This window comes from Dasypus novemcinctus, chromosome X (assembly GCF_030445035.2).
Source record: "Dasypus novemcinctus isolate mDasNov1 chromosome X, mDasNov1.1.hap2, whole genome shotgun sequence".
Classification (NCBI taxonomy): Eukaryota; Metazoa; Chordata; class Mammalia; order Cingulata; family Dasypodidae; genus Dasypus; species Dasypus novemcinctus.
The window spans coordinates 78,793,999-78,817,607 of NC_080704.1; the positions used below are offsets into that span (position 1 = coordinate 78,793,999).

General features: G+C 52.2%; 1 protein-coding gene across 7 annotated transcripts; it reads left to right on the top strand.

The window, feature by feature from the left end:
• The first annotated feature begins 1,681 nt into the window (after positions 1-1,681).
• Positions 1,682-23,000, top strand: NLGN3 (neuroligin 3). 7 transcript variants are annotated; one of them, XM_004480057.4, is made up of 9 exons: positions 1,689-1,827; positions 4,352-4,429; positions 4,865-5,008; positions 5,661-5,720; positions 9,526-9,585; positions 11,299-11,448; positions 17,314-17,499; positions 19,638-20,427; positions 21,065-23,000. In XM_004480057.4, exons 3-9 carry the CDS (start codon positions 4,903-4,905, stop codon positions 21,906-21,908), a joined length of 2,196 nt encoding a protein of 731 aa, XP_004480114.1. In that variant the 5' UTR covers positions 1,689-1,827; positions 4,352-4,429; positions 4,865-4,902; the 3' UTR covers positions 21,909-23,000. The 7 variants fall into 7 exon arrangements, with proteins under 7 accessions (XP_058146920.1, XP_004480114.1, XP_058146921.1 ...); XM_058290937.2 differs by lacking the exon at positions 5,661-5,720 and having other exon boundaries at positions 1,682-1,827; XM_058290938.2 differs by lacking the exons at positions 5,661-5,720; positions 9,526-9,585 and having other exon boundaries at positions 1,710-1,827.
• Positions 23,001-23,609: the final 609 nt, after the last annotated feature.

The following is a 23,609-nucleotide window of genomic DNA, read 5'->3' on the forward strand; positions in this document are numbered from 1 at the left end:
GGTGTCTGGAGAGGGCTGGGGGCTAGGCCAACAAGTCAGATCTTTCATTTGGATCACCTCCCCTGTTTACCTTCCACCCCCTAAATTTCTTAATTCAAATTGTATCACTCCCCTCTCTTTTCTTCTCCAACATGGAAACATATTAAGGTATGGGCCCTTTAGTTTCTCAAGAAGGGAAGCTTCCCTTTTCAGCTAAATATTGCAGCTTCTTTACAGCTTTTCTCCATGGGGGATACCCCTGGGGTTGGGGAAGGGCCGTTAGACCAGAGGAAAATCAATGGAACCTCCATAAACCCCAAGTGCCAGGCCTTGAACAAGCTAAGGGTGGCGGGGGAAGTGGGGGGATGACAGACACTGCTGCTTCTTTATGCCACCTTGTGTGGTCCCCAATGTGCACCAAGTTGCATCCTTTTCATAGGATGGGGTTTTTCCTGAGAGTCACACTTCTGGGAAGAAAAATCACCCTCCATTGGCAAGTGTCACTGTAGAATATGTGGTAGAAGGATGGTTTGGTTCTAGGAGGAAGGCAGACCAGCAAAGTGAAGCACCCTTTTCTCTTACTGCCCTTTTGCTGGAACTGCTTGTGTTCACACAAACCACACTGGATGTTATCCAGGATGACTGTTGCTTATCCCCAATTTATGGTAGAGAAAACGTAAAACCATTGCTCCAAAGTCTCATTTGGAGCTGTAGCAGGGCCAGTCTCAGCCCCGATGACTTCAGATTTGGGGTCTGAGATTCAAGGCTCTCCAGGAGGGCCAAAGTGATTTACTCTAATGGAGTCTTCTGGTCTGCCTAGCTGGGGCTGGAAGATTTGACAACTTAAGGATACCATCAAGGCCAAGGGTGGACCATATCATGGGGAAGTGTCAAGGGTGCTGGTAAAACCAAGAGTATAGTCAATACCTGAATTATAACAAAAATAAACAAGTAAAATCCCTCTTCAAGGTCCTCAAAGCCCTTGCTCAAATGGGACTTAGCAAGTTTAAAAAAACTGTGTGTGTTAAAGAATGGAGCTCCCCAGCAGAGTAATGGCAAAATGACAGAAGCTTTCTTCTGACCTATTCTATTCTGACAAACTTTCTGAGGAGCTTTAGGTGTAGAGGCTTGACTGAGATAAGGCACATTCAGAGGGGCTGGGGGATGCTAGACAAACTGGACGGGTGAACTATGTGTAGAAACACAAGACACAAAAGACAGCCGGATATGGAAGAGAGAAACTGAGACGGTCAGACAAGTGGCATGCCCGTACAGTCTAAATCTGATGTGCCCCATAGAAGAAAACAGCACTGACCTCTGGGAAAGTAGATGGGATGAGGGCAAAGTGGCCCCCCTTGCTTGTTGCTTGGATAGTGCTGTTGCTGAGGAAAGGTGAGGGATGCACGATGAGGTGGTGGCATGTCTCTGGGGGCATGCTCCTGAAGGAATTGCCTCAGTTTATCCCTTTGTTCCAAGCTTGGCAGGTAGAATTGGGACTAGTTGCCAAGAAAGATCACCTTTCTGATAGCCTGCAATCTGGGGTATTGATGGGTGTGCTAGCAAGAGCCAGAGAGTGACCGAGATAGAGATCGTGAGCAAGCACACTTAAGCATAGGGGGAACTGGGCCTTGCCCCAAGACTTGAGCCATCTCTGGCACAAAAGGAGTTAATGGCAGGGACCGCACCCCCCGTGTCCGGGCGCGCGCAGCGCGCCCCCTCGGTGCGCGGGCACAGCAGCCAGGCTGCCGGAGAGCAGATCTCGGGGATTCGGGTGCGGAGCCCTTGGCCTGGAGGCGATATGGGTGGTCCGTGGCCCGGTTCAGTCGCTCGCAACAGCCGGGGGAACAGGTGAGGCCGCCTGCCCCGGTCTCTCATTCTCTAGCTGCCCATACCTTGCCCCCATCCCTCCCAATTCCGGGCTCTTCCACTGCCCGGTCAGTGCCCCCCATTCCTCGCAACCCGGTGTTCTCCATCGGCACCCCTGACCCCCCAGTCCTCTCCCGCTTCTCTCCCTCTCCTCCACCTCCTCCCTAAATCCCGCATCCCTATCATCCTCCTGCCCATGGTCCCTCTATTTCCACGGCCAGGCCTGCATGCTCATCAAAATAGCCCCACTGAGAGCCCCCAGCCCCATTCCTGAACCCGGCCGTATTGCACATTGCCAGTCCCCCCCCTCCCCCGCAGAGCAACCCCATCCCCCTTTCATCATAGCGTCTCCTAGCCAGGCTCCCTCCCCCACCTTCTGCAGCCCCCCCACCCAGGTCTTTATCCTGTCCTCCCCCATTCCCGTGCAGCTCTGACCCCCAATACTATTCCAAACCCACAGAGCCCCCAGTACTGTAGTTTTCGATACCATTCCATTCCTGCACCATGCCCCTCAACCAAAACCCCTTCAGTCCAAAAAGTACCCCAGATGCCAGTCTCCTGCCAGGCACTGCCACCTCCCCCTTATCTTCCCCCAAATTGTGAGTTGGACCAGATTGGAGAGCTTGGCACTAGGGACTCAGAATGTGGGTCCTAGGGTACAGAGGGCGTTTGGGGGTCGGTTGGTTTGTCTAGGTGTTCACAGGAGATGGGCTACAGGGAATTGACTCAAAGGGGAAGGCATTTGGCGCTGAAGCGTTATTGGAGAGGGAGGCATCCTGAAAGGGTTAATGGATTGCGTGGGGAGAGGTGGCATCAAGGGGGTTAATGAGGGGGTGTTGCTGGCGGGGAAGCCGTGTGAATGAGCGGTCTGTGCCCTGGAGTTGCCATGGAGATGGTGAATGGGGGGATTGTGTGAACTCAGCTGCGGACTCCCCCCCCTTCCCCCCCACCCCATACGCACACACACACCCACTCGCTCCTGCCCCACCTCCCTACTCCTACCCCTTCCTTCCCCTTCCCCTCCTCCCCCCACCCGGGTGCATTCTGGGCAGTGTCTGGGATCTCTCCCCCCCCCCAGTACTTTGCTCCCCATTTCCTCTGAGCTCCCACCCTTCAGTTGCTTTGCCTGCCCTCCCTCCTTCTCCTCCTCCTCTCTCTCTCTCCCTCACACACACACACACACACACACACACAAACACACACAGTCTCATTCCCGACTGGTGGCGGCCGATTGCTGGGCGCTCCCAATCTCCTTCTCCCACCCCTTCAACCAGTTCTTAAAGAAGCAGCCCTGCAATCTTGGAAGGCGGGAGAAACCTGAAGCAGTGGTGCTGGCACTAAATATGCGTGCTCGTGTGTGTCTGTGTGTCTGTGTGTCCATGCAAGAGCCTTGGTGTGTGCCTGTGTATATGTGTTGGCTGTGTAACCGTGTGTTAGAAAGCCCATGAGTCTGAGTGTGTTGCTATTTCTGTTTCTGCCTCCACCTATGTGTCACCATTATGCTGCATGTGTCTCTGGATATTTACCTATGCGGGTGTGTGTGATTATATTTCAGTAAGTCTCTGTGTGTGACTCTGAATGTATCTCTCTGTGAGTCTCTGGCTCTGTGAGGCTCTGTGTCTCAGAACGTGGGACTGTATGAGGGGATCTCTGTGGCTTTGGAATGTACGTCTCTGAGTGAATATCACAGTGTCTGTGATCCTAGCTTGGTCTCTCTCCCCCACTCTGAGTCTTTGTGAGTTCATTTCTATGAGTCTCTCTGAGTGTTTGTCTCCTGCACTCCATTGTTTATTTTACACTGGCTGATCCTCAGCGATGCCTAGGGTGCTGGGCAGAACGGTGTCTACCTCTGTTCTGGCACTTCCCATGAATTAGATAGCTCACAGAAAGGAACAAGTCTTAAGGATTTGGAGTGGTGAGGGCTGAGGAGAAGAGTACAGGAGGGGTCATGGGAGGGTCTGGGGACCCTGGCAAATGGCCATCCTGCCCTGCCTGAGCATGAGGAGTCTCTTTAGGGGACCCTTTGCCTATCTGCTGTCTCCCCTTCTTATGCCTCAGGGTGCCAGAGTGAGGTTAACAATCCTGCCCTCTCCTGATGCGGAGGTCCCTGTGTGGGGTTCCCCAGTCCCAGGGGCTTAGACAACTCAGAGTTCACATGGCATGCCCAGTGACCCAGGCTCCATTTCCACTTCTCCCCAGCCCCTGCCACCACATGCGATCCTGGCTCCAGCTGACTGGCTGTGGAGTTGAAGGTGGGGACTGTGGGCTTGCAGTGACAAAAAAAGAAAAAAAAGCCACTCTGTCCATCCCCGTGGATTTTCCAGTCGTGGCCAGGAACATAGAAGGGTTCCAACTGGCAGTGGAGATGGCCCATGCATCCTTGGAACCCAGAATATGTTACACCTCTCCTAAGTGTCGATGAGCCCAAGTCCCCCAGGGTTCCCAAGACCCACTCTGGAGCCCTCCCAGACCATCTCCGATGACTCATACTTCCCTCTTTTCACAGGCCTGTCTGGCCCTGAGGGAGTCCCCTTTCTGAAGCTGTGGTGCTCCGATGACCTGCTCTCTACGTTGCTGGGCGTCTGTAGGTGTCCCTCGAGAGCTGAGTTTTGAGGTTCAAGTCAGTGTGGCCATGAAGGGGCTGCCTATTGGGCTGGTGCCGTGACCCTGGAGTCTGCCTCTCCTGCCAGTCCCCCTGCCCGGAACATGTGGCTGCGGCTTGGCCCGCCCTCGCTGTCCCTGAGCCCCCAGCCCACAGTTGGCTGGAGCCTGTGCCTCACCCTGTGGTTCCTTGGCTTGGTGCTAAGGGCCAGTACCCAGGCCCCAGCACCCACAGTCAATACTCACTTTGGGAAGCTAAGGGGCGCCCGGGTACCATTGCCCAGTGAGATCCTGGGGCCTGTGGACCAATACCTGGGGGTGCCCTACGCAGCTCCCCCGATCGGCGAGAAACGTTTCCTGCCCCCCGAACCACCCCCATCCTGGTCGGGCATCCGGAACGCCACACACTTTCCCCCAGTGTGCCCCCAGAACATCCACACAGCTGTGCCCGAAGTCATGCTGCCCGTCTGGTTCACGGCCAACTTGGATATCGTCGCCACTTACATCCAGGAGCCCAACGAAGACTGCCTCTATCTGAATGTCTATGTGCCCACGGAAGATGGTGAGTGCCGTGGCCAGGCACTGGGCCCTACCTGCCACCTGCCTGCCCTGCTGTCTGTGGCTTGCATGTGGTTGTGTACCCTGCAGCATGCATCCGTCTGTCTGTGAAAAGGCTTCTAACCATCACTCTGCTTGGCCTCCCCCTACCCCTTCCCTGTTCCGCCCCCCCACCAGCATTGTCCGAGCTCCCATGTGTGAGTGACATGGTTACCAAAAGGGGCCTGGCCAGGCCTGAGAGCTTTGACAGGTCTAGGGCCAGAGTGCTGGATGGGGGTTCCCTGGGGGAGTATGGGTCTCTGCTGGCAGCTGCCCGCGGGAGGATGCTGGCTCCACCAGCGCCCCCCCTTGCCATTCCACCTGCTTCGAAAGGTGGTAGGTGTTCGTGGCTGAAGGAGCTGGGTGTGTGTTTTCAGGGGGAGGGGGGCAGGGGACAAGCCTGGCAGGCAATGCTTAGGTGCCTCCTCTTTTACTAGCCGATGCCTCCTCCCGCGGGGGTCACACTAAGGTAAGTGACAGAAACAAGGAGATGGTGGGACAGGCTCTCTGCCATGTGCCCGCCTGCAGAGCAGCTCTTGGGGCCTGGTGGGGTGGGGGGGTGCATGCCCCTGGGCAGAGGCCTCCTGTTATTTTTTAGTTTTTTATTCATTTTACAGTAAAGCGGATTTCCAAGGAATGCGCCAGAAAGCCCAACAAGAAAATTTGTAGGAAAGGAGGTAGGTAGCGAGCCGGCGGGGAGGGAGAGAGAGAGAGAGGGAGGGCTGCCTGCCCACCTGTCCTGACCCCTGAGGACCCAACCTTCCTTCAAGTAGCCTAGGCTCAGGGAGAGGTGAGCAGGCCTAAGCTCCACCTCCTCCGAGGGCCCAGGCAGCTTTTCAGGGAGGATTTGGTGGCCCAAGGCAGGTTCAGAGCAGAAGCAGCAGCCCATTTTCTTCCAAACTTACAAATTCCACTCCGAAGTGTGTGCCAAAGGACAGAAGCAGGGACTCTTTTGGTGACACCTCAGGAGAAACTTCAGGCAGCCACAGTGCGGCCAGAGGCTCCACCCTTTTCCTGGTGGGTGGAGCCATAAGACCATTCTGTCCTTGTTTTTCCCAGGTTGCAAGTCTAGACGCAACTCCCCTGCCCAGAAGCTTAGATCCACTGTGTTTACACAGGCCTAGGACCCCTGCCACCACTTACCACCCTCTCTGTGGCGAGAGCATAGCTGAGAGACCCAGGCTACTCTGGTGGCAGACCGTGGAGGGGCCAGGGGTGTCTCTGGGATCTATGGACGCTAAGGAGGCAAAAGATCCTGAATTTTAAATCTCCCTTCTTGCTGAGAGGAATTCATTCTCTTGGATAATAATTCCTTAGATCCGAATGCCACTTTATGTTTTCCACCAAGTGTTTTTATACTTGCCTCATAAAATCCTTCCCACATCTCTGGAAGCACATAAGGCAGGATTTGGTATCCCGATTTTACAGACGAGGAAACCGGCACAGGGGAGTGACTTGCAGCTGCCGAAAGCCACGTCGCTTCTGTGGCAGAGCTGGGACCAGAACTTGGGTCTCCGACCCTCAGGACAGTGCTCTTTCCACTGTAGCTCACATAAGAACTGCCATGTGGTCATTCCCGACCTCCTCACCTCAAAAGAATGGTGAAATGTGAATGGGTTGGGCAGCAGTGGGAACAGTAACAGCCTGAGGAACAGGTGGAAAACACATTCCCCGCGCCACCACCCTGAGGCAGGCTTGGGGCTCGTTTTCTTTAAATGATCCCAGGGCAGGGTTTCTCAGAGTGGGTCAGCAGGATTCCTGGATCAGGATGCTTCCCAGACCTACTGAACAAGAATCTCTGGGGGCAGATCCCGAGACTCTGCCCGGTGGGACAGAGTTGGATGCATGCTAAAGCCTTGAGTGAGACCTGCTGCCCTCGGGGTCGTGTTGTACCTCATAACCACACCCAGCCCACGACCTCATGCTCAGTGGACAGTCAGTAATTTTTTTTTCATGAATGAAGAAATATTATGGGGTGGCAGAAAGTACAGGTCTGGGAAACACAAAGCCTGAGTCCCAGCTCTGCTGCTAACTCACAGTGAGACCTTGGGCAAGTCTTTTCCTTGAAGCACCTCTGTTTCCACATCTGAAAGTGGTAGGGGACCATTCTGGCCTTAACATTCCATTAGCCTAGAAATGAAGTCAGGAAGAGAGTCTTTTAAGTCTGCTCCCAGAGGGAGGAGGGAAGTGGGGAAAGGTGACGCTAGCATCTCCCTGGGGCTCCAGGAAGAGCCTGGGGCAGTTCAGTACAGCCTGAGAGAGTTTGACTAGAGCTGACTAGAAGCAAACATTTAGCCCTCATGATTGTTGACTCCCGGCAAGGCCAGGTGTTGCTGGGATGTAGAGAGGTGTGAGATAGAGGAAAGACTTAGAAATGACTACCGCGATTTTTAAAAAGTCCCATTCGCTACTCTGAAGGTGCTCCCAGCCTAGTCTTAAAACTCAGTTGCTTTCCTTAAGTCCCAGAGGCCAAGCTGGGAAGTGGGATTCTAGACAGTGTGGCCCTAGGGCATTAGTCATTTGGCTGTTGAAATGAGTTTCCTCTCCAGGATCTGTATGGCATTTGGAACGGACTTATCAGACCTGCCTCTTGGGGGAGACCCATGCCCAGAGGCCATCTTGAGCTGAGCTGCTAGGATTGTGAGGGTGTATACGTCAGGCCCCACTGGCCTCCCTGGGGTCCAGCAGCAGTTCAGTATACGGGGATGGTGGTCCAGTTGGTCTGGGTGAGAGGCATGGCAGCAAGGGCTAAGCCGAAGGAGCAAAGGTACTTGTGTGGGGAAGGCTGGGATGATGAGTGGGGTCAGGAGCCAAGTTGGAGGGAATTCATATGTTTGGGGATGGTTTGATGAGTCCTTTCTGTTTGGGGGCCTGTCTACCAAATAGATGATGATGTCCCATCCCCACGGGGCTTCTGAGGGCAGTGTCAGCAGATGTAGGTGTTGAGCGTGTTATGATGGTAAGCACCACTGGAAGTTCAGGAGGCCTGAGGTGGTTTCCACTTCTAGGGCTGGGCCATCACCCCAGTTGAAAAGCCACTGGGTAGTAGGAGGGGAGGGGGTCCCCTGTTTCAATTGATAACTGTAAGGAAGGTCAGTTACCAGAGTGCAAACTAGCTGAGAAAGAAGGGCTCTTTGCTGCCTCCAGGCTGAAGGTATCTGGTGTCACAGACTGGAGTGGGTACGCCCTGGGGTGCTGGCAGAACGACTGGGCAGAAGAGCATCCAGGCCTTAGAAGGTCATCTTTTTTCACAGCCATTCTCAGCTCCCAGACGCGCTTCTAGTCTTCTTAGAACAGGAAGGAGAACTGGTGCCAATTTACCCCCAGGTCCTAAATGTCTTTCTTCTCTCTTTTAGTCTCTTCTTTACTCTTGTCCCCTCCCCTCCCTTTCCCTCCCCTCCTCTCCTTTCTTAGCTCTTTCTTCCTTTCCCTTTATCTTGTTCCAGAGAGGTGGCATGGTGCAGTGGAAAGACCATGGGCTTTGGAGTCAAGCAGGCCTGGGTTTGAATCCCAGCTCTAGCACTTCCTAGCTGTGGGGTCTTGAGCAAGTCACTTTGCCTCTCTGAACCTCAGTTTCCCCATCAGTGAAACAGGAATCAGGATAGTACCTATCTCCTTGGGGTATGAGGACTGAGCACTATGTATGGTCTAAGTAGAGCATCTGGCAGATGGCAAATATTTAGTACGTGGTAGGAATTATTACCATTATTCCTATCTGTTTCTCTCTGGTTGCCCCTATCTCTTTTTGCCCTTTCTTTCTCTCTCCCTCCCTTCCTCTCTCCCTCTGAGTCTCTCTATATCTCAGAGCAGAACTGGCAGCTCCCAGCCTGGTTCCTGAGGGCAGGAACCCCATTTGCCATTAACCAGAGCAGGGGGCCCCAAAAAGGAGGACTGGAGAGAAAACCATGTCTCCCATCTTCTGCGGGAATCAGGGTCAGCAGAGCCTGCCCACTGGGCCGGGGAGTGAGCTCAGGGCTGGGGCATATCTCTGCCCTGATAACCTTACCTTGACGGCTTGCAGGCTGGCAATGCCACCTCTCACTCTCAGTCCCCAGCCACCCACCCAGCTCTCCAGCTCAACCTGCCTGTGAACACGCACACATGGCCCTGTCCACTCAGAATAAATCCTCTCCTTGAATGGGTCTCTGGCGCTATGCCCTGGCCCACCTCCTTCTACCTCTTTCCTCACTGGGAAGGCCTAGAGTGTGCTGGGGTAGTTGGTTGAGATGGGCCATTGGGGACATCTGAGAGGTGGGGCAGGGAGGTGCAGGGAGGTCAGCACTGCAGGGGCCTGCAACACCATCGTCCTGATGAAGGTCTCAGCCCACCCATTCCCTCAGTTCTTGCCATCCCTCCTGCCTGTCCTGGGCCCAGGCCCAGAGCTGGCTTGCTGGGCCACACTGCAGTCATGCTGTTTTTGAATTCTCTCTCTGTTTTGTTCTCTGTTCTGTGCTGTTGTGTCTCCCCGTGTCTGGTCCCCAGGATCCGGCGCTAAGAAACAGGGCGAGGACTTAGCGGATAATGACGGGGATGAAGATGAAGGTATTTGGGGGCTGCAGGGCGTGGCGGCTGGTGCATGGCACAGAGCCCCCTCCCCCTCTCGACGGGGAGAAGCCCCGCCTATCTGTCTGTCCGTCTGTTGGTGTGTTTTTGTTCCTATACAAGGCCAGTTGATCTGTTCATCCATCTTTGGCCTGGTTGGCCACTGGGCGTTGCGGGTGATGGACATGGCTGGCCGGACCCAGGTTCCCCACCCCTCAGTTCGATAGTAGGAAGGGTCATTGCTGGAAACAAGTTTCCTCCCCAGTCTTTTCTGGCTCGTGGGCACTTGCCCTGACCGAGCAGCAAGAGGGAGAGTGGCGAGAGGGCAGGGCTGGGGGAGGGTGGGGAGAGGTACAGAAGAAACCCAATGGTGAGGAGTTGCCTGTGTTTCATTGAGGAAACACCTGTGTTTCACGGGAAGACTGACTCCTAGGAGAGGGGCCCAGCAGGATGTTGAACTGAGGAGAGAGACAGTGACGATGAAGAAGTGGGGTGGGGGCTGGAGAAGAGCACCACCTAGAGCCTCCCTAGCCTGCTCCCAGAAAGGAAGAGGTGGTCTTTATAGCCAGGGGCTGCTATAAAGCTCAGGCCAGGGCCAGAAAGACCACGGGTCAAATGCCAAGCTGAGACCAGGATGCCACAGCCCAGTCGGTAGATGGTATGATCCTTGGGTGGCCATTGGACCAGCCTTCCTCCTTGGGAAAACAGGTTCTGTTTGCTCTCAGCAGAGTGCATTCCCTTCTATCTCCATGCCCCGGCCCTGCCCCTCCGCCCCTGGTGGGGTCAGACAGCTCAGGTGGGCCCACTGGCGACTGGTAGGGCAGAACATATGTGGCAGAGTGTTGGTCCAATTCACAAATGGAGAGGCAGGCAGAGGCAGTCAGGCCTGGAGCCTTCTGTTGACTTCCCAGCCCCTACACTGTGTTGCCTAGGTTTGGGAGCTGCCACTTGAGATGGTCCCTTGTTCAAAGGCCTCTGGGAGGCTCCATCTTCATCTTAATGCTGACTGGGGACAGGCTCCCTTGGTCTTAGTTCTGCCCCTTTCCTCTTCCCCCATCCCCATTGTTTCCAGTTCAGTCTGCCTGGTGCCCAGGGAGAACGGGGTAAAATGGGCACATGGCTGAGAAACCATGTCCTCCAGGTTTCCCCACCCCCCGCCTCTGCCATTCACTCCTCCTTTCCCCATATCCTTCCTTGTTCTCTCCCTGTCCACCCCTTTCCTGGCCCCTTGTCTCTGTCTGCACTGGGTGGGGGGCAGCTGCTGCCAATGGCCATATTTCCATGTAACTGGTCTAGTCTGGGGGTTTCAGGGCTCCCCAGCCCCTGCTCTCAAAAGCCATGTCAGGTCCCAGGACTCCTGGGTGCCCAGGGCAGGGATTAACTTGATCCTGCTGAAGGACCAGCCCCAGGGCCCCGCCGCAGCCCACCTAGGCCTAGCTCTCAGCCTAGTATCAGGCTAGCCTGCCTGCCATCGGCTGGGAGGCACTGGAGAGCAGAGCCTTTAAAAACATCACGGAGGTCCAGCTGTCTCTGGCTCTGGCTCATACTAGAGCCCCAAGCTGAGCAGCCGTGAGTCCTGCCCTCGGGGATGGTGGTGGTGTCCTGGCACCTGGGATAGCTTTGTTGCCCGCATCCCCCTCCCCCGTGGGGATGGTGGGGGTGGGGGTCGAAGAGCATCCCACCCAGCCCATGTCTCACCCCTTCTCCTTGCAGACATCCGGGACAGTGGTGCTAAGCCCGTCATGGTCTACATCCACGGAGGTTCCTACATGGAAGGGACAGGCAATATGATTGATGGCAGCGTCCTCGCCAGTTATGGCAACGTCATCGTCATCACCCTCAACTATCGGGTTGGAGTGCTAGGTATGGTTCCCTACCCAGTGTCTGGAAGGAAGGCGGGGTTCTCGAGGGGGAAGGAAAGAATGCTGGGGGGAGTTAAGAACAGGCAATCCTGAGTCTCTAGCTGATGCTGACTACCAAGCCAAAACCATTGCTCTCCCAAGGGCTGGGAGCTTTCCCATATCCTCAGGCCCTTTCTCAGAATGCTGAGAAGTCATTGGAATGTTTAGAAAACTCACACCTTTTTTCTGCTCCTAGTTTTTTGGCTTGGCTGAGTTTTTTAGGGACCATGAGTTTTCTAGCTTCCTATCCTCATTCCTACCCACACACGAATCATCCATCTAGCCCCCTACATACCCACACCCCACATACACCCACCCCATGCCCATGCATACAATTATTTCTCACACTTACCACCCCCCCACACACGCAAGCACTCACCCTTACCCAGACACATATACACCCCACATGCATGTCTGCAGACCCCCACCCAGATACACACATTCTCCCACCAGTTCATATTCACTCCACACATAGTCTCCAACCCCCATATATCCAGGTATGGAGCATGTACCCCTATACGCTCCATACCCGTAACCCACATATACACAGATTTGTCTCTCACACACCCATATCTCTATATCCACATCCACACCCTATCTACACTGCACTTACCCACACTCGCACTCTCCTCTACCCTCATGGATATGCCCTACACCAAGACTCACACGTCTACATACAAAGTCCACACACACACAACCTCCACATACACATCTTATGCATCCATAAATATCCCTTCCAGCCCCCGTACATGTACACATATACCCACATCCCCTTATATAGTCCCACTTCTGCATCTACTCCACACACCTACATGCTACACACACATACTCATGTTTCCCTTACTTCCCCCACAAAGATACAAACCCATACCTGCACAACCACACCTCCCAGGCCCACACATACACATACATACACACACACACACCCATACCCGCACATTCTTGCTTCCACATCTATACACATGTCTCATAAATTACACTTATATATTCCCCCCACATATACCCACATGAACACATGGCGTGCATGCACACACACACACACTTTTCATATAAGCCCCACATGTATGTACCCAATATATACACGTGTATGTAATCCCCCACCCCACTCCACAATTATATATGCATCCATATACACACACACCTGCTACACTCATGCACACCCCATTGGTATGCACATACACATTCCTTCTATCCTCCCCACACACTCATCCCTAAATACTCCCACCCTGCAAGGCATGCACACTCCCACACATACCCACTTATCTCCCCAACACCTCCTCATACACACCCAGACACCCTTATCCACACATACTCCATCATCCACTCCCCTAGTTCAAAGATTTATCCCCTCTACTATGTACCTTCCTTGGTGTCTGCTGATGCTTATCAGTGTCCAAGATCTTGAGGCAACCACATGCCTCAGAGAGGACAACAAAGCCCACAAGGCCTTACTCCTGTTCAGTTGCTCACTTTAGATGCCTCAGAGGACATGTGCAGCCCAGTATCTCTGTAGTATCATGAAGAAGACAACTTCTTGCCTGGAGGGCTTGTGTCCTCAGCGCTCCAGCAGGAGTCTAGGATGTTTGTCAGGTCTCTAGGTCTGAGTGCTGAGCCACCAGTTAGGCATGGCTTACTCCATGACCAGTTGGCTGACAGAACCTTATTTTAACTTGCTGTGGAGCATATTGCTTTGCTGGTTCCAATCCCAAAGGCTGTGGGGCTACAATTCCTTTCTGATTACAATTGAGTATGCTAAATGGCAGTCTCCTCTTGACATACCTCTTTGACTCTGTGGGATGGGAAGACACCTTGTTTGGATTCAGACTAGAGAAAAAATATTCCCTGAAAACAGTAGAGCCTGATGCCCCTTCAGTGGCATCTCCCTGGTCTCTCTTAACAGTCTGGTGGGGTTTGGGATTTCATGGTTCTGCTGCTGCTCCCCATCTTTCTGAATTGCCTTGGGCGTCATGGGAAAACTCTCGAAACTGTTCTCTCCTGTTGAAAAAGGGGATCTGAGTCTCTGATAGTAAAGTAGGTAACATGAAGGTGGTATGGTGAACCCGTGCACTTGGGTTGTGCAGTACCTTTGAGAGTAATTAATACACAAACATAATCACACACTTGTATGCAGACACATATGCAGTTATTGAAGGCCAAAAGTACTTTAGTGACACTTTTTCTTAGTGAGTGCTGGAAATGTTGAAATAAGCTGCTTTTTAAGTAACAAACACAAAACTCCATCCTATAAAATTTATTGAGTACCAAAAATACTAAAAAGATGCCTCATATCCATATTATAGGACCAGCTCTGAATGAAGGAGAAGGGAGAGGAGAAAGTAAGGAAGAGAAAGTGGGGGGAGAAAAAAAAAAGAGTAAGAGGGCAACACGGAAAGGAGGCAGAGAGGAGCCAGGAGGGAGACTCATAGGATTTGAAGGCTGAGTTGGGAGCTGGGGGCTCCACAGAAAGCTATTGCTGGTAGGCACTCCCTGAGATATCCTGATTGGCTTCTTATTTCACAACCCTTCAATTGCTCTAAGCCTTGAGCTTTCATATCAGAAGTTCTAAACCTGTTTTGGGCTCGTGGACACTCTGAGATTCTGATGAGAGCAGAAAAAATGCATGCACACATAAAAACTTAGAGAAACAACCTCATGGACCTCCTTGTTGCTCATCCATGAAACTCAGGAGAAGGACCCCCAGTTTACAACTTTCTCTCATTAGGATGAATCAGAACAGCATCATTGGGAGGCAGGTATATTATTCTTTGGGTTTAAACCATTAATGATCTAAATAACCTCACACAAACCTCAGAAGGAGTCGTAAACTGAGAATTGGTCCTTAGTTCCCTAATCCTTCTTTGTGTACCCTTTAGGTCCTGTTTGGCAGCACAAATATAATCCATAAACCACTGATTGAATTGTAGGCACATACAAGATGTCTTTGGCCTTGGTGCCAGATAGAAAACATGGGTTTGTCCCTGACACTTGGGGATTTTGCTGTGTAGCTGAAGGCTTTTGTTGTCTCATTTCCCAAAGCATCAAAGAACAGGTGGCCAGCTATGGACCCCAGTTACATCCATTAATGCACCTTTCCTTCCATCATCTTCTCAGAACACTGAGCCCAAACAGATGGTTCATTCTAAGGTGTATCTCTAGACAACTTAGGTGATTCACATATGTTGAGAATATCACAGGTGAATCCACTCATCCCTCCAAGGCAGAAGAGTGGCTATTATTTGAGAAACTCCAGCTGGGCTTGGGGCCAACCAAAGATAACCTATAGGATGTGGCTCTCCCTGGGGCTGAGGAAGTAGGGGCTTGCCAAGTTTTATTCTGGGTCCCAGAGTTTAATCCTACATCCTTGCTCCAGTACCTTTCAGGCAAACTGAAAACCAGGTAAGCATCAGGTTTTGAGTGATACAAATATCTGGGTTTGATATAATCTGCCAGATCCCCTGTCTTCTGTTGACAAGCAGTTTATACTGTACTGCAGGAAAACCTTGAGCCCAAAGAGACTGGCTTCGATTTATACTATCAGTTTACAGAGTTTGGTATTTCAGGCCCCACTCTTATGTCATTTCAGTGAATGGCTGAGTTGTCGGGGGGGACCAACAGAGAGTGACTGCTCTGCCAGACTGCTGGGTTTCACGTGCTTGTGGTTGGTCACGTTTGCAGTATCATCTGCCTGAGCCTGTTAGATGCAGTGCTCCAAGTAGAACCTGACACAGCATCACCAGTGTGCTTCAGTGCCCCTTACCTCAAGGTTCATGGACTTTGAGGCAGCAGGCAGTGATAGTCGACTCCTCCACCCAAACACTGCGGGCCTTTGTTCTTAACCCAGTGAGTCTATGCAGTTGGGAAAAATCTACTTTACTCCATCCATATGCAAGCTCTTCCTACTGATGAGGGCAGACATATTTGACACGTTTCACTGAATGATGCTTTGGCAAAGGCTGAAGCCAAGTCTGCTACTGTTTAAGTGAGAGAAAAGGAAAAGAGAATATGGGGCAAGAAGGGAATAGGAAGAGGACAGGCAGGCTCCAAGAAGCACATGGTGAATTTTGCTGGAGGGTCTCAAGGCTTGGTTGGACAGATGGGTTGGATCTCAGTCAGCAGAGTTTTTAAGACTCACAGTAGCAGCTTAAAATTGTGAGTGGGCCAGGCAAAGGAGAAGCTGGGTCCCCTTGTCAAGAGGAACAAGGGTGACTCTGTTCCTCCCCATTCAAGCTTTCTGCAATTCCTTCTCATTTCCTCATCTGGAACCTGGGGTTGAAGAGTGCTTGTGACTAGCTCCTGGGAGGAATAACTAAATACTTTACATTCTTAATTGTACCCAAGGTAAATTAATAACACACTTGAAGAGGGTGAAGTGAGCTCTTTTTGCAGAAGCTAGATTCAGAAGGACTTGAGAAAGACAGTGATACAATCTTGTGCCTACTTAGGTCTACTTGAATTCATTCTCTGCCCATAGACTTTCAGAGAGCTTTCCTTGAGCCTTGGGTGCCTCGGCAAACATGGCCTAACAGAAAGTTGATTTCAGATACTCCAAATGAGCTTTTAAATGTGGAGACAAAGAATACTGATCCAGGTATGGGTTTTCGGTACATAGGAGCAGTACAGTTAAACCCACCTGGAAAGAAACCTCCCGAAAGCCCAAGGCAGGAGAAGATAGGGCCTTTCAAGGAACCAAAGGATAAGGGAAGAGAGATGAAATAAGGCAGCAGGATCAGGCTAAAATGGAAGCAGGGTTGGGGGAAATATAGGACATCTCTGTGGGATAGCCAGCAGGTGGGCGGGAAGGTAGTCTCCATGGCAACAAGTCTCCACAGTAGCAAATCCCAGCAGGTGGGTGGGAAGGTAGTCTCCATGGTGACATGTCTCCTCAGCAGCAAATCCCAGTGGGTGAGCGGGAAGACCTGTTTCTGTGGTAACACAGACACTGACTTCCCCATTTCTCCCCCAGACCAAAAAGGTAGCCTGACCCAGAGGTTTTCCAACTTCAGCGGGCATCAGGATCACCTGGAGGTCTTGTTACAAGCTTAGATGACTGGGTCGAGCCCCCAGAGTTTCTGATTCATCAGATCTGGGAGGAAGGGAAATGAGGGCCTGTCATCAGAACGAGGGAAAGGAGGTCATCTGAGGCCCTGGAAAGAAGTGGAGCTGGACTAAGATACAGGAAGAGGAAGGATTGCTTAGGGATGGTTGCCTTTGGGGAGCAGCACTTCTTTGAGAGAAAGGAGGAATGAAAAAGAGAAGTAACTGTGGATCTGCCCTGCGCCAAACATGTTGTAGATGCTCATGTTCATTTTATCCTTGTTACAGCCCTATGAGGTCTTTTTATCCCTGTTTCACAGAAGAGGACACTATGGCCCAGAGATTTTAAATTATTTGCCCACAGCTACGTGGCTTAAGATATTAGAGCCAGGATTCCAGGCCAGGGATATCTGACTCCAAGGTCCCTGCCCTTTCCATCTCTTGCCAGGTCCTGGGGTAATGGCCCCACCTAGTAAGCACATCAGGACAGAGGATGCTGAGTTCTGGCCATTTGCCTCCTAACTGGAGGCATCCATTTTGAATGGTCTGGAGATCCTTCCTTCCAAACTGGGTCATGGGTTGAGGGGAGGGGGAAGCAGGGAGTCAGCTCTTCCTTCATTGAGGATGCTGGACCTTGTAGAATGGAGCAGTGGTTTATGTTGACTAGGTGGAAGGGGCTATGCTACATGCTCATCCTTTGCCCTTACCTCCCCTCCCGACTCCTCCCTCCTTCCATAACCGAAATCCTCCATCTGTCCGCCTTCACTGTCCTCATGCACTTTGTCAAATCCAGGTTTCCTGAGCACTGGCGATCAGGCTGCCAAGGGCAACTATGGGCTCCTTGACCAGATCCAGGCCCTCCGCTGGGTGAGCGAGAATATTGCCTTCTTTGGGGGAGATCCCCGCCGTATCACCGTCTTTGGCTCAGGCATTGGTGCATCCTGTGTCAGCCTCCTCACGCTGTCACATCACTCTGAGGGTGAGTAGCTCTGGGGGGCAAAAGGCGAACTAGAAAAGTGCTGGCTCCCCACTCTGAGCCTCAGGCCTTCCAGGCTCCAGAATGCCTATCCCCGTGCCACAGGAGCACCAAGAGGAGTCCACCTGCCCTCTCCTTCCAGCTCAGTATCCCTTTCAGAGGACGTAGAAGGGAAATAGTTCTCTGGAGGAAGAAGTAATTCTCCTGATGCTAGAGAAGGAAGGAGAAGATCCCATTTACATTCTGAGAAAGCCAAGTCCTCCCTCTGGCACGGGAATCTTATTTGGGGACTGGGGTGAAGATGCCTTTCTCTGAAGGGACAATTGTTCACTTGGGGCAGGGGAAATCCATTTGTAAAAGACACATGGTAGAGCTATAGGGTGGAAATTAGTTCTTAGATGTAAGCAACACTCATGCCCTGCCTTTCTCTCTGAGGAACAAGTCTGTACAAGAGGGAAGATGTCCTTGAGGGAGGAGGTGAGTCTGAAGTGAGAATCATTAAGCTGTGAGGTGGGCTTTTGCTGAAGGACTATGGTCAGTTACCACACTCCAGACCTCCTCCAGGGCTGTGCAGCCCACCTAAGGAAGATGCTCATTTTCAGCCTGAAGGAAAGCGAGCCTCTCTCCTTGCAGTGGGCCTCTCTGCCAATGTACTCTTCCAGGGGGTTGAATGTGCCCTCTGGAACTTGGAAAGAAATGTTCTCTCCACCTCCGGACTACAGGGAACATACTCACTCTGAAAGGCAAAGCTGAACTTCTCACAAAGTAAAGATCTTCCTGCAATAGGTGTGCTTTCTCTGAAGTGAGGATACCTGTGAGGAAGGACAGGCTTTTTCACTGAAATCAATCCTCCCAGAGCGTGATATACTCACAGGAAGACGAGACTTTGGATCTCTCTTTGAAGAAGGCCTGTCTCTCTTTGAGAGAGAAAAATCACATTCTCTGTACTAGAAATTCTGTCTCTGCCCCTCCAGGGACTGCCCCCGGTGAGAGAAGACTGGGGTGGGCTCTGCATCTCTAAAGGGAGAGAATGTGTTTCTCAGGGACAGTAGTAGGGAAGAGGAATCCCTTTTTCTCACAAAGAAGGGTGAAATGACTGGCTGGGAGGATGCCTCTGATAGAAAAGCAGAGCAGGGCCTCCTCTGACTGGGGACTATTTCCCTGGGAGGAGAAGGTCTTTTCTGGAGTGATGCTATAATCTCTCACAGAGGGGGCCTGTGTCTCTAGGGGTCAGATTTCTTTAAAGATTTGTTCTCTCTGCCTTTCTGTAATTGACTGATGGAGAATAATCTTTAGAGAAATGTGGCTCTCTCTTAGCTAGTAGTCTACATTTCTCTCCCTCTCTTTTCACCCACGCAAACTGCCTTTCTCTTAGAGGAATGGAATTACAGGTCTGAGGGCCACATTCTCTCTTGGGAATGTCCGGACCATGGCAAGAATGGTACTGTTTTGTTTTTCCTAAGAAGGGAAGAGTCATCCTCATTGGAAGTTTAGGGGATTGGCTCCCTCTCAGCTAGAGGAAAATCTTGACCTGGGGCATCAGTCGCTTCAGTAAAAGGAATATCTCATCTTGTGGAGACTACAGACAGAGAGGACACAGTTCCTGATGACTTTCAGGCTCCAGGGCCCTTTGCCCTAGGGGTCCGTCACCACACTCCCAGAATGTGAGGCTCTCTCCTGCCTGCATTTCTCATCTCTCATGAAAAAGACCCCTTTGTGGTGTAAGCGCCAGCTCCCTGGTAGTGTGCTGGCACAGAACTGGGTCCAGCTGGGCAGGAAGCAAGAGGGGAAGACAATGAGAGATAAAGAGAGAGAACATAAGGAAGCTGATGTCTGGGGATCCAAGGGGTTAATTCCCCCTGGCATTTCTTTAACCCCCAAGTTACCAACCACAGCCCTAGGACAGGGATGCAAAGGAAAACCCAAGCAGAGGACTGGTCAGGGAAGGGGCACAGGAACCTCTTTTCTGGTCCCAACCCATCACCCCCAGCCTAAAGAGTCCTTTCTCTATTCAAACCACAGGGCAGCCTCAGTGACAGAGGAATGAGGAGGTGTTTTATTTGTTCCTCAGGGACAGCCAAGGGAGGCCTAGGCTATGGGGGATGTGACAGATCTGATGTGGTGCTGCCTGTCTTCTATAGGGCTTTTCCAGAGGGCCATCATCCAAAGTGGTTCTGCTCTGTCTAGCTGGGCTGTGAACTACCAGCCAGTGAAGTACACCAGCCTGCTGGCAGACAAGGTGGGCTGTAACGTGCTAGACACAGTGGATATGGTGGACTGTCTTCGGCAAAAGAGTGCCAAGGAGCTGGTAGAGCAGGACATCCAGCCGGCCCGCTACCATGTGGCCTTCGGCCCTGTGATTGATGGTGATGTCATTCCTGATGACCCTGAGATCCTAATGGAACAGGGCGAGTTCCTCAACTATGACATCATGCTAGGTGTCAACCAGGGTGAGGGGCTCAAGTTTGTGGAAGGGGTGGTAGACCCTGAGGATGGTGTCTCTGGCACCGACTTTGACTATTCGGTCTCCAACTTTGTGGACAATCTGTATGGCTACCCTGAGGGTAAGGACACCCTGCGGGAGACCATCAAGTTCATGTACACAGACTGGGCAGACCGGGACAACCCTGAGACCCGCCGTAAAACATTGGTGGCACTCTTCACTGACCACCAGTGGGTGGAGCCCTCAGTAGTGACAGCTGACCTGCATGCCCGCTATGGCTCACCTACCTACTTCTACGCCTTCTATCATCACTGCCAGAGCCTCATGAAGCCTGCTTGGTCAGATGCAGCTCATGGGGATGAAGTACCCTACGTTTTTGGTGTCCCCATGGTAGGCCCCACCGACCTCTTCCCCTGCAACTTCTCCAAGAATGACGTTATGCTCAGTGCTGTCGTCATGACCTACTGGACCAACTTTGCCAAGACTGGGTAAGGAGATATGGGCAATCTTCTTTTTTTGGACCCCAGCATGCTCTCTGCTCCTCTATCCAAGCCTCATCCATAATCTCCCTTCCTGAGATATACCCTCAATTCTTGCTTGGTAACTCTTTTGCTCCCTTCCCTCCCTTCCTCCCTCCCTCCTGCCCTCAAAGTCTTTCCTGACATTTTCCTTCCTTCAAGCATTTTGCCAAGTCTCAGAACTTGGTTAGCATTGTGACTGAGCAGGAGGGAGAGTTATTGGCAGAACTATGGGATTTGAGGTGAGATGATCAGAGGCCTTGTGAAGTGGGGATAAAGTACATTCAGAAAGACCCTTTCAAAAGGCTCCAGGGGCAACTGGGCAGCTAAAAAGACTGATGGATGCTCAGGAGCATGTGAGAAGGAAAAGTACATCTGGCATGATCTTGGAGGATGAGATGGTTTCCATGATGCCATGGGGAATAGAAATTCAGGCCCTGGGGAAGAAGAGGGATAGGAACAGAGGGAGGGACCCTGAGAAAGAGGGAAATTGTGGGCCATTTTTGGACTGGGCATGAGGTCTAGGGGTGGGTGTGAGAGGAAAAATGCTGGGCCCTTTTCTCATCCAGGTAGAGTGATGACCCCAGATTTCCATGTGGTATTTCAGGGATCCCAACAAGCCGGTCCCCCAGGACACCAAGTTCATTCACACCAAGGCCAACCGCTTTGAGGAAGTGGCCTGGTCCAAATACAATCCCCGAGACCAGCTCTACCTTCACATCGGTCTGAAACCAAGGGTCCGCGACCATTACCGGGCCACAAAGGTGGCCTTTTGGAAACACCTAGTGCCCCACCTATACAATCTACATGACATGTTCCACTATACATCCACAACCACCAAAGTGCCGCCCCCGGATACCACCCACAGCTCCCACATTACCCGCCGACCCAATGGCAAGACCTGGAGCACCAAGCGGCCGGCCATCTCACCTGCCTACAGCAACGAGAATGCCCAAGGGTCCTGGAACGGGGACCAGGATGCAGGGCCACTCCTGGTGGAGAACCCACGCGACTACTCCACTGAATTGAGCGTCACCATTGCTGTGGGGGCCTCCCTCCTGTTTCTTAATGTCCTGGCCTTCGCTGCCCTCTACTACCGTAAGGACAAACGGCGTCAGGAGCCCCTGCGACAGCCTAGCCCTCAGAGAGGTGCTGGGGCCCCTGAATTGGGAGCTGCTCCTGAGGAGGAGTTGGCAGCATTGCAGCTGGGCCCCGCCCACCATGAGTGTGAGGCAGGTCCCCCCCATGACACACTGCGCCTCACTGCACTGCCCGACTACACCCTGACCTTGCGGCGTTCCCCTGATGACATCCCACTTATGACCCCCAACACCATCACAATGATCCCCAATTCCCTGGTAGGGCTGCAGACATTGCACCCCTATAACACCTTTGCCACAGGGTTCAACAGTACTGGGCTGCCACACTCACACTCCACCACCCGGGTATAGCTCCAGCCTGGAGCACGGCCTGGGCTCCCAGCTCCCTCCCTCCCAGATCCACAGACATGTGCACACACTGACACACACATACACAGACACACATGGACATGCGTGCACCCACACCCTACAGCAGACCCACCTGCACAAACTGACAGATGTGGACATGCACTTGCATGTACAAAAAAACACAAATACTGACGTAAACCTGAACAGTCCCTTCAAGTGGGGATGCAAGCGAGTTCTTGGTAAACTGAGAACCCATGGAACTGCCGCTGAAGCCAGCTCCCTGAGCCTGACCACAGACACTCCTGGGGGGCCTGAAAGCAACAGCTGGACACCCCCTTGGTGCTCACCTTCGGCCTCTTTTGGAACTGCCCCACCAACCAACTCCAGACTTGGGAGCTTTAAAGAGCCGAGTAGCTCTTCCTCCCCGAGACTTGGTCTTTTTTCCAGATCTCAATTTTTGTTGATTTTTTTTTCAGTTTTGGAACAAATGCCTCTACAACCCATAAGTGCAAAGAGGTTCTGGAAGGGAGGACTCCAGGCCCAGGTTGCTGGGGCTCTGGAAGCTCCTGTATTCACACCATCAGACCAAGGAGCAGGACCCCCAAGGAGGAAGGGGCTAACAATGGATGGGGTTGGAGGGCCAAAGGGGAGAGGTCGCCAGCGATCCCTGTGTCTCTGTGGAGGGCTGCAGAGACTGAAGGGTGACCTGCTTCCCCCAAAGGCCAGCAGTGTTGGCCTAGCTAGACCAGGGGACCCTAGACTTGGTGAATGAGGTTCTGTGGAGGCTATGTCATTACTGGGCACCTGGGTAGAATCTAGGGTCTGCCTCTGACCTTGGGATAATGCTATCAGAAATTTGCCCTATTTTCTTTATGGAGTCTCTTTTGTGTCTGTCATTTCTCTTTCAAAAAGGCAGTTTTTTTGGTTGTTGTTTTGGGTTTTTGTTTTTGTTTTTTTGGTTGTTGTTGGCTTTTTTCTTTTTTAAAGAAAAAAAATTCTTAAAACACTAACAGAAACCCATGGAGTTTGTCCTTTGTAAAAATTTTAAACACAGTGTCTTGATACAAAAATAAAAAATCCAGTTAGCGCTCCCAACCTGCCTCCCTTGCCTAACAGACCTCCAGGTGAGATGCCTCTGTGGGCTGGGAATTAGGCACTCTCCCTCTGCCTCCTGTATCTTTAAGTTGATACAAGTCTGGGCTTCACTCTGCTGGCCCCCTGCATCACGGCCTCTCCAATCTGAAACAAGTTGCTGTCCCCCCCACCCCTCACCCCCCACCCCCACCGCTCTGGGTTCCTGCTGCTGAAGCCTTCTCTCAACACCTCGGGCCTCCTTATGAAACAGCAAAAATAATACTTCCTTCCTCCTCTGCTGCTGCCGCCGCTGCCTCCGCTTCTGCCGCCACCATGGTCACCACTCTGCCCCCATCCTGGACCAGGGGCTGGGAGGAGGTTTGACCTCTAACATACTGAAATTCTTTTATTGTATCAGCATCAGACACGTGGACTCCCTGTCCTTTGGTGACTGACAGAGCAGAGGCCACTCTCCTTCCCCAGGGATGTTTGTTTCCTGTTCTGTGAATTAAAATTGGAGAAGTCACGGGGTCCCTGGGAGCAATATCTCTCCAGGATTGTGATCAGTGGCTCCCCGTCAAGCCTGGGGGATGGATTCGGTGGGGCCCCATGGGGTTAGCACTTGTGGTA